The sequence below is a fragment of the Bison bison genome, unplaced genomic scaffold, assembly GCF_000754665.1.
Source record: "Bison bison bison isolate TAMUID 2011002044 unplaced genomic scaffold, Bison_UMD1.0 scf7180017864289, whole genome shotgun sequence".
Lineage (NCBI taxonomy): Eukaryota > Metazoa > Chordata > Mammalia > Artiodactyla > Bovidae > Bison > Bison bison.
In genome coordinates this window covers 15,265,097-15,276,466 of record NW_011494861.1, presented here as the reverse complement: position 1 = coordinate 15,276,466, position 11,370 = coordinate 15,265,097, and the positions used below count along the sequence as shown (strand labels likewise).

Here is an 11,370-nt window from a genome sequence, read left to right as displayed (position 1 = left end):
AGAGTCCCTTGGACTGCAAGGAGATCCAACCAGTCCATTCTGAAGGAGATCAGCCCTGGGATTTCTTTGGAAGGAATGATGCTAAAGCTGAAACTCCAGTACTTTGGCCACCTCATGTGAAGAGTTGACTCATTGGAAAAGACTCTGTTGCTGGGAGGGATTTGGGGCAGGAGGAGAAGGAGACGACAGAGGATGAGATGGCTGGATGGCATCACTGACTCAATGGACGTGAGTCTGGGTGAACTCCAGGAGTTGGTGATGGACAGGGAGGCCTGGCATGCTGTGATTCAGGGGGTCGCAAAGAGTCGGATACGACTGAGCGACAGAACTGAACTGAATGAATTTGACTAATAAATAAAATTTCTTAGTGGAAGCTGTCAGTTTTTACAAAAAGAATGTTGACCTAAGATGAAAGGAAAAAACAATGTGAAAAAAGTAATGATTCAAAATGCAGCTATAAAGAGAAAAAAATGTAACAGCAAAGTCACTGACAAACACATAAAATAAAACAAGGATTCGTATTTACCAAAATGTCAGTAAACCTAAAAACTTCTGTAAACAGGCATCAGACATTATATATGAAATAATTTTAAGAAATAATTCCTACACTTGAATTTCTATATATCATGGGAACAAAAAAGGTGTTATTAATTTTTTTAAATTATTCTTTCACATTCTGTGGGAATGGGCAACATTTACTTCAGAGACAGATGGTGCTTTAAAAAAAAATATCTGTTTAGGCCTTTTAATTATAAAATGCAAGGTGACAGCCCTTGGAATGATCATTAGATGTCCTTCATTTGCAGTACTTTTTGGTTTCTTATGTTTTGAAATTTAAACTGAATTTAAATATCATTAGGAGGGCTTGGAATCTTAGTTCACACAGTCCCCACCACTCTCTGTCTTACATGAAGTTATGCCGTGCACTTATATGAACTACCTAAAAGATATATGAGGACTTTGTTTTTTAGTCTCTGTTTTTATTCTTGCCAGGAAAATCCCATGGACAGAGAAGCCTGGAAGGCTACAGTCCATGCAGTCACAAAGAATCAGACATGACTGAAGTGACTGAGCACAGAGCACTAGAGGTATCAAGATTGGAACAAAGAGACCCGAACTACTCAGTATAAAAAAGTAATGGTAATTTCAAAGGGAGAAAGTTTTAGGGGGAGAAAGAGAGAATTAAAGCAGAAAGAACTGCCATACGACCCAGCAATCCCACTGCTGGGCATACACACTGAGGAAACCAGAATGAAATGTGTACCCCAATGTTCATCACAGCACTGTTTACAATAGCCAGGACATGGAAGCAACCTAGATGTCCATCGGCAGACGAATGGATAAGAAGGCTGGAGTACATATACACAATGGCATATTACTCAGCCATTAAAAAGAATGCATTTGAATCAGTTCTAATGAAGTGGAAGAAACTGGAGCCTACTACACAGAGTGAAGTAAGTCAGAAAGAAGAACACCAATACAGTATATTAACGCATATATATGGAATTTAGAAAGATGGTAACGATGACTGTATATGCGAGACAGCAAAAGAGACACAGATGTAAAGAACAGACTTTTGGACTCTGTGGGAGAAGGCGAGGGTGGGATGATTTGACAGAATAGCATTGAAACATGTATATTATCATATGTGAAATAGATCGCCAGTCCAGGTTCAATGCATGAGACAGGGTGCTCAGGGCCGGTGCACTGGGATGACCCTGAGCGATGGGATGGGGAAGGAGGTGGGAGCGGGGTTCAGGATGGGGAACACATGTACACCCATGGCGGATTCATGTCAATGTATGGCAAAAACCACTACAATGTTGTAAAGTAATTAGCCCCAACTAAAATAAATTAATTAATTAAAAAAAAAAAAAACAACAACCAGAAAGCAAAAGAAATGAAGACTGGTTAAAAATGGTGGCAGGTTGTGACTTAAGGACAGCAACAGCCAGTGAAAAAATGTTGAATGGCTAAGGACTTTTATGGCTTCTTTCATTATTCCTAAACATTCAGTAAAAATCTGATGTATTTGATGGCAGTTCTCAATAAAGGCAAAGAAAGCAACAATGAGTATGCAGTATTTCTAGAAAGAAGCTTGGCTGTGAAAAGAGACATAAAGTTCTACGTCTACTTACAGAGAGTAACAGCAGGAAAACGATTATATATTGAAGCAATGAAGCAGAAGGAGGGAGAAGTTTTAAAATATATGTAAAGAGGGAGAGAATAAATGATGGAGCAAAATTCTTGAGCAGTGGAATAAAAAGAAATATAGAAGGATGGATCATAGATAAAAGGAAGAAGGGCTCCCCATAAGAGATCAGGGGACAGGAGTGGGAGGAAACACAGTGTGGAAACGGATAGATATTTTTGGGTAAGGAGGTGTCAGAGCCGGAGGAAGTTCATACCTGATGGCCTCTATTTTTTTTGTGAAGTAGGAGCTGAGGGAACAGATCACTTGCTGCTACTGAAAGGAGTGCTAAGAGGGTCATAAGAAGACTGGGTGAGGATGTGAAACAGCTATTGTGGGGAATGAGCAAGCATTGATTTTGGATAACACTGTTGGCTCAATGATATTAAAGACTCTGACTACAGTAGCATGAATTCCCCGTGGCTGGTTTTATCCAGCAACAATCTGCAGCCCAAATTAGAGAATATAAATGCCTGCATTAATCTAGAATTGAGAAATGCCATGTACATACTCAAGAGTTGAGTGAGTAGCGGCCAGAAAATGGTTGAAGTGGTTGTAGGAATAAACTGTGTGAAAACACAAGAGACAAAAGCCATGTTGATTATGACTAGGTCAAAGAACAGATGGAGTGAGCATTCAAGAGGTTACAGTCAGAAAACAAGTTATTAGGACTTAACGATTTCAGAGAGAGCCTTTCTGAGTGAGAGTAGGAATGAATTTTTGAAGTGAGTGAAGGTGAAATTCCTAAGAATTTTTAGGAGGTTAAGGAAATGCAGGCTAGGTAAATGGATGGGTCATTCCCATGAAAAGAAAAATCTCCTTAAAAGATAGAAGAATCAAGTAATGTGCATGTAGAAAACATAAATCAAACAACAAGTAAAATATTTTAAATCTTCTTCATTTTTACTAAAGGAATATTACAGTTTTAGTACCTTTCTATACCACTTCCCAGGTAGCACTAGTGGTAATGAGTCTGCCTGCCAATGCAGGAGACACAAGAGACATAGGTTCAATCCCTGGGAGGGAAGATCACCTGGAAGAGGAAGGAAATGGCAACCTGCTCTAGTATTCTTCCCTGGAAAAATTCCATAGGCAGAGAAGCCTGGTGGGCTATAGTCCATAGGGCCATAGAGACGGACATGACTGAGCGACTAAACAAAAAGTACATTCAAAAAAAGCCTTTCCACATATCCAAAATGTGTGAGTCAACTTAAATTGCAAAGCTATCATGGCACTTCTTCCTCAGATCTACTTCAAAAGTAAGTCTTAACTGAGGAAAGAGTCATTTTCTCTTTCTTTAGCTTGGAATTGTGCTCCCTATCTACTAAACAAGCATCTCTCCTTTTATACTTCAAAAATTTGTCTTAATTTGGACACAGATTACCTCTCTTGGGGCTTCCCCAGTGACTCAAATGGTAAAGAATTTGCTTGCATTGCAGGAGACTCAGGTTCGATTCCTGGGTCAGGAAGATCCCCTGGAGAAGGGAATGGCAACCCACTCCAGTATTCTTGCCTGGAGAATTCTATGGAGAGAGGAGCCTGGTGGGCTACAGTCAATGGGGTTGCAAAGAGTTGGACTCGACTGAGTGACTAACACTGCCTGCTGTTAAAAGATTCAGCTGAGGTCACCTTCATTTAAAGTCCCAAGCACACCTGGATAGGGAGAGCTAGAGATTTGTGCATACAAATCCTTAAAACAGAAATAACATCTCAATGCTCCAGTGCTGCTTATTAGAAGAGCATCCACTAGGCACTACATTCCAGACCTGATTCCGTACCAGAAAGCCAGGCTGTTAATTCCTTAATCTGAAAATAGGTCATGAATACTTCAATTCTAAGACATCTCATCTCTGTTTACTGGGTGAAACAAGGGTCAGCACTAGGTGCCTTGGCCCGGCAATCAAGGCAAGATGGAGGAAGGTCATGCAAACAAGCTGGTTTCTCCCTTTACGTCAGAAAAACAATCTTCCTAGGGTACCTCTCAGCAACTTCCACTGACATCTCATTGGCAGCACTGCGTTACACGTTTTTCTTACTTAGTTGCTAAGTCATGTCTGACTCTTTTGTGACCCCATGCACTGCAGCCTGCCAGGTTCTTCTGTCCATGTGATTTTCCAGGCAAGAATACTGAAATGGGCTGGAATTTCCTTCTCCAGGGGCTCTTCCCAATCCAGGGATCGAACCTGTGTCTTCTGCATTGGTGGTGGTTACTTTATCAGTGAGCTACCAGAGGAGTCCCATACATGTTACATAAGCCATCCCCAAATGAAAATAATATTAAAGATATAAAGTATAACATTTATTTTCTTGTGTCTAAACAGGAGGAGGAGGAAAGGGAAATGTGTTGAGCAAGCCAACCTACAGGGCATGCCACACCAAGAAAGAGCCAAATCAAGCTGGTGTATCTTATAATTTATTTTGAGGAATACATTTTAGACTGACTAGAATAAATCAGCGGAGAAGGCAATTGCACCCCACTCCAGTACTTTTGCCTGGAAGATCCCATGGACGGAGGAGCCTGGAAGGCTGCAATCCATGGGGTCGCTGTAGTTGGACACGACTGAGCAACTTCACTTTCACTTTTCACTTTCATGCACTGGAGAAGGAAATGGCAACCCACTCCAGTGTTCTTGCCTGGAGAATCCCAGGGACGGGGAAGCCTGGTGGGCTGCCGTCTATGGGATCGCACAGAGTTGGACATGACTGAAGTGACTTAGCAGCAGCAGCAGCAGAATAAATCGGAAATTCTAAAGACAAGAGATCTGAACAGGATTTGCCTTTTGATGTTGAACTCAAGGAGCTCATCTGTCTTCACCATGAGTGCACACTGTCAATAAAAACTCTAGATACGACTAAATAAGAGCCAAAGAATCTAAAGCTTCTTACCCACTGATGAACCTTCATTGGGTTTTCATCTTAGGCCCCACCTGAGACACCCCTGGTACTCCCTAGGATTCTGTTTTTGGCATCCTCCTTTTCTGTTCTACTCTCATTCACATATACAACTTCAAGAATCTTCTGCATACTGGTGACTCACAATTTTCAAACCATTCTTCTGCTATAGACCCATATTCGAATTATATGCTGGCTATCTCTGCCTGGCTGTTTCCTAGACATAATAATCTAAAGAATGTAAGAGAGAATCTATTCTTGGCTTAGTGAAATCTGTTCTCTTTCTGTATTTTTTATTTCATTATGGCAGCACTAACCTGAGATCTTTGGAGTTGCTTGTATCATTACCTTTTCCTCACTCTATATTCACCAAATCCTTTTGATTTTACTATTAAACAAACTCTCAATTCCAAACTCTTCTCTCAATCCCTACTGCCATGTATCTACTTCAGGCTCTCATCAGCTTTAACTACCACAGCTTCTTTTTTCCTTCATTGCTGCACAGCTTGTGGGATTAGCTCCCCAAGCAGGGGTTGAACCCAGACCCTCAGCAGAGAAAGTGCAGAGCCCTAACTTCTGGACCACCAGAGAATTCCCCACAAACTCCTTTAAATTAGTACTTTTTGCTATCCTTTCTTCCTTCTTTCTAGTCCACATCCTATCTTCTTAAATATCAGCCCAAAGAACAAATCTCAATTGTATAACAACATCCATTGGTTCTTAAATACCTAAAGGGTATAGACTCTTTCCAGTGGTTGTAGCCTCACTTTTCGTGCTCTTTCCCCCTACCTTCCTTTCCCTTCTTCCTCCCTCATATACTCTATACTCCAGATATACTTACCATTCTATACATGTCATACACTTTCAGATCTTGGGGTCTTTTTGTTTTTTGGGCAGCACAGCCGTTCCTTCTGTTTATGGCATATTTTACTATCTCCCTTCTTTAATTCTTATCCTTTCAAGTATATTCTTTACTTTAAAACAAATTCTTATCCTTTCTAGAAGATCCAGCTCACATATTACCAACTCTGTGAAGCTTTCTTCATCTCTACAAAGCAGAGGTGTACATCTCTATTAAAATCCTTCATGATGCATTATAGTATCTATTTACATGTCTTTCCATCACTTTACCTGTATATATGCAGTAAACAAACATAAAACAAGTACGATATAAATGATGAGTGAATAAACCAATTCATAATAAAATCGGGCCCAGTTTCCTATATTTAAGATGGAAGAATTATACTGCAAAATATTTTAGTGTCTCTAAATTATACCAATGATTAAAAAATAATATCTTGGGAACTAGTCACACTGTTGGTTAGACTATAGACAGGTATAATCTCTAAGGATGGGAATTTGTAATTCAAAGTTTTAAAATGCACATACTCTTTGGGGAATTTTATATCTAAGAATTTATTTTATACTTATACAATTGGTCAAAAACCACATACAAAGACATTCATAGAAGAACTGGTTGTAACAGCAAACTATAAAATAACTTAAATGTCTCTCGAAGGGACTGGTTAATAGTACCTACAAGTAACAGGTGGGTCTAAATATATTTGTCATAATTTACTGCTTATTTAACTTATATGCAGAGTACATCATGAAAAACGCTGGGCTGGAAGAAGCACAAACTGGAATCAAGACTTCCAGGAGAAATATCAATAACTTCAGATATGCAGATGACACCACCCTTATGGGAGAAAGTGAAGAGGAACTAAAACTCCTCTTGATGAAAGTGAAAGAGGAGAGTGAAAAAGTTGGCTTAAAGCTCAACATTCAGAAAACTAAGATCATGGCATCTGGTCCCATCACTTCATGGCAAATAGATGGAGAAACAGTGGAAACAGTCAAACTTTATTTTTCTGGGATCCAAAATCACTGCGGATGGTGGTTGCAGCCATGAAATTAAAAGACACTTACTCCTTGGAAGGAAAGTTATGACCAACCTAGACAGCATATTAAAAACCACAGACATTACTTTGCCAACAAAGGTCCGTCTAGTCAAGGCTATGGTCTTCCCAGTAGTCATGTATGGATGTGAGGGTTGGACTATAAAGAAAGCTGAGCGCCGAAGAACTGATGCTTTCGAATTGTGGTGTTGGAGAAGACTGTTGAGAGTCCCTTGGACTGCAAGGAGATCCAACCAGTCCACCCTAAAGGAGATCAGTCATGGGTGTTCATTGGAAGGACTGATGTTGAAGTTGAAACACCAATACTTTGGCCACCCAATGTGAAGAGCTGACTCATTTGAAAAGACCCTGATGCTGGGAAAGATTGAGGGCAGGAGGAGAAGAGGATGACAGAGGATAAGATGGCTGGATGGCATCACCGATTCAATGGACATGGGTTTGGGTAGACTCCGGGAGTTGGTGATGGACAGGGAGGCCTGGCATGCTGTGGTTCATGGGGTCACAAAGAGTCGGACACGACTGAGCGACTGAACTGAACAAGATAATATGTGAAGTGAAAAAAAAATAGAGAAAAATGTGAATAATTGCAAATATCAGTGCTTTTTAAAAAGAGGAGATGTTCTACATATGCATTACAATACTGTGAAAGAATATGTAAGAAATTGTTTTCAAGTGGTTCCTCTGGAGAGGAAAATTGGGAGCTACAGTCAGCACTGGGAGACTTAAGTTTCACTGAATATCCTATTTTATCTTGGAAATTCTGTAGCATTTATACATAATAGCTAGTTAAATAAATTAATGCAATGAAGCTTTGCTAACAAAATGCTAACTGGCTTCATAAAACTTTATGATTAAGCATGAGAATACCCTAATGTTTTTGCAATCTTTTCCTGTTCGTAGCTTTTTTCCCCCTCATGGGAAAAGTCTGTAGGTACTTCAGCTATTCATTCATTCAAACAATTATTCAGTGATCACCAGGTGCCAGGGATACAAAGATACAGAAGACACATGAGACTCAAAGAGCTTCCACTGTAGCAGAGAGAATGAACATGTATTCAATATAAACAGTTATTTCTCATTCAAAGCTTCTCCAATAGCTGGTAAGCATAAACCCAACCTTACTTTCCAGAGACTGCTGTCTGGGTTGCTGGCAGCAAGAATCACAGCCCAATAAGGAAAGGGTAGGGAATGTGACCACAACTTAAAGCAGGTAGCAGGTAAAAGTAAAACCTGGGAGCAATGATAGGCCAAGCTCTGGCCAAGTGATGGTGATGAAAAAAGAACAGTAACTCAACAATTAATGGCACCAGAATTCTCCAACATGATTTTAAACAACTGGCAATATTTCATAATAAAGCAAGACAGAAAAATGAGTGATTAAGTAAATATTTTATATAGGAATTAATGACAAATGAAAAACATCCCCATGCTTCCTTCTCTTTTTTTAAAAAAATAAGTTCCTATTTTAACAATTACATATGACATTTATGGCAGCTGAGGATGAGAAGCCATCAGTGGTTTTTGCAACCATGTTAGAAGCTGAAGTGACGAAGCATTTAATATACATGTTGTTAATGTCTTCATGTACTTGCAGTCAAATATTATTTCTACTTTAGAGTAAGATACAAATAAGATTAAGTGTACTATGATTTTATATCCATAACATCTTTACATCTGGAGATCTCAAATCATTTGCAAGCATTCATTAATTCCCAATATCCTGGTCAGGTACATTAGGGAAATAAACTGGGGTGACTTCTAGCAAAAGTGACACAACGAAGGTGACTAGGTCAAGGTGAATCAATAAATCCTTAACAGATTTGGAAAAAATATTTATATTCTAGTTCTTCCTCCTGGTTCTAAGTCATACTCCTATCACAACATGTTTCTTCTAAGGGTCTGCTAGATATATTTATCTTTGATGTTAAACAAAAAAGATTAAATACAGTTAAATAAATGTAAAATGAGTTTTAAAAATGAAGGACTAGAACTGGGGTGATTTTCAATAAGGATTTGAGTCCTGTTTGTTAGAACAGATTGAGAAAAAGCATTACTAAATTCTGGGGTTAGGAAGGCCTAAAATTGTCTATATTTTCCCATACATTGTTCTATTTTTCTATGGACTAAGTTATTACGTCCAATACCTTTTTTAGTCCTCAAACAATCTTCCCTGCAATGCAGCTATTTTAATTAATAGAACAAATGTACATTGAACATCAATAAAATAACCAAAACCATAATTACACATTCAATACAGTGTATTATAAGTAATCATTAGTCTTATATGGCAAAAGAAACCTCTACATTCTATAGGTAATTGAAAACCATAATCAACTCATATAGTATTATAGTACATTTAATGGTTACCACAAAAAATTACCATGTAAAAAGGAAAGTGGAAATGTTAACTACATAAACCTCCTAGCACTCTTTAGAAATTTAACTTTTATATTTTACTCTATTTTAAAAACTATTAATTTCTGATATTACTTTTGATTTATTTTAGAACAAGAATCATTAGTTCCAAGCAGAATTTGGTAAGATTTGAAAAGCTTTAAAAATTTTTTTAAATGAAACCCTGTATTATTATGTGAATTTCACTTAGTGAAACTGAAGGATTTCTTCCTAAATGCCTACCTGCGCATTGGCTTTCCTTCCATGCACCATGAAAAGTACCCTTCACCACACTCTAAAGCCGAACCTAAGACAACAGAAAAGCAGTAACTTAATAAAAACTATTTCTGATCTTTCCAGTAACAATCTCTATACAATGATTTCGTTCAGTGCTAAAGAATTTTATATCCTATTATATTACACGACAGGCCTTTTGCAGATGCACACTCATAACCCTTACCTAGTTCCTTTAAGATGACCATCTTTACTGTGAATGCTAAAACGATTATACGTAAAACTGAGGGAAAGTGCGCCAAACAGTCCCAATTGCTAGGCTACTCTTGTCTCTCTCCAAAAAGTACTCCGGAGACATTTAACTCTGACCGCACTATCAACGATTCCCTACAGAGTATTCACCAGATAGCCACAGCAATACTAGCATGATGGATCGGGTAGCGAACACGCTGGCTTAACAACGGATCTGAAAGCTGGTGACTTGTCCCGAAGCGATATCAGAATGAGCAGGTACTTGCCTTTAAAAATAAACAACTCCGTTTCCGACAGCCCAGACAGAACAGAGCAGAGAAACTATGGCTCCAATACTAACATTCTCTTTACCAGCCCTTCCCTCAGTTCCCGAAACGATGTCCACCACCCACCTGGCAAGATCTCGCTGGTCCCCGGGTTAGGTGGGACGCACAGTATCCACTTCCTTCCTCCCAGATTTCAACCTCTGTCTAGGGAAGCTGTCCAGGGTGCGGAACCTCACGCCCTCAGGCAGACCAGCCCAGCACCTTCCGTGGCTCCGGGGCAGGGCTGCAGCCCGCTTGAACGCCGTTTGGTGCCCCGCAAGGCCCAGCCCCAGTGCCCCAACAGTCCCTTCTCGGTGCCCACTGACAGGTGGCGGGCGAAGCACGGCCCCTACCCAATGGGCAGCCCCGCAACTTGGGACCGCAGATTTACAAAGCGAGTCCAGGGCGCTGTCCACTGTCCTCTGCTCTAAGACTGCTAACCTACCGGCTCCGACACTTTCTCCTCTGCCTTAGTCTCCTCTGCCTCCTCTGCCCGCCGCCTCCTCTCTGGCTCCTTCTCTGCCTCAGCTAGAGCAAGGAGGATGCCGCTCCTCCAGCTATTTCCTCCCCACCCCTCGCCCCACTTCAGCCGCAGGAAGTGGTCCTGTTCCTAAATCGTTCCCTCTGGAACCCACATACTTTACCAAGAGGTTCCGGCCCAGATCAGGATATAGCTGCGCTCTTTGTTGGGGCTTCGGTCCCCTCAAAGACTGCCTGTCCTTGTACCCAGTTCCTTGTATCCCGAGGATGTGCGAGTTCATTGCTGAACTGGCAGTGTTTGACTACTGAAGGCTTCTCCTTTCTGCTTTGTTTTCCTCAGCAGAAGTCAATAGGAAGATGGGAGGAGTCACAGAAAGCCAGGAATTGTGATTTATTTGTAGCTGGTACATCTCCTGTTGGCACGATTTTTCCCCTAATTGTGGGTTGAATGATTGACACATGTGTACATGTGGTTGACATATATCTATGAGGCCACTCCCGTGTGCAAGCTGCTGAGGATCCACAGACAGATCAGAAATAGACCTGATTTTCCAGATTTCCCAGGTTGGCTTTCAAGACCCCAGGGTTTTATTCAGGATTTTAAGTTTATGTCAGATTGCCCTTTCACTTAGTATTCTATAACAAACACTTCACCAAATACTGCTCTGAATTCACTTTAGCATTAGGGAGGAAAATAATTTTT

General features: G+C 40.2%; 1 protein-coding gene across 4 annotated transcripts in view; it reads right to left on the bottom strand.

Moving 5' to 3' along the window:
* Positions 1-10,778, bottom strand: part of KLHL20 (kelch-like family member 20) — a 56,880-nt gene extending 46,102 nt beyond the window's left edge. Inside the window, exons 1-2 of one of the 4 annotated variants that reach the window (XM_010850069.1) lie at positions 10,633-10,778; positions 9,640-9,703 (exon numbers count right to left, since the gene is read on the bottom strand). In XM_010850069.1, the coding sequence (XP_010848371.1) occupies positions 9,640-9,662 (23 nt within the window). In that variant the 5' untranslated portion in view covers positions 9,663-9,703; positions 10,633-10,778. Of the gene's footprint in view, positions 1-9,639; positions 9,704-10,274 lie in introns of all 4 variants that reach the window. The other 3 variants (XM_010850068.1, XM_010850070.1, XM_010850071.1) reach the window with 3 other exon arrangements.
* Positions 10,779-11,370: the final 592 nt, after the last annotated feature.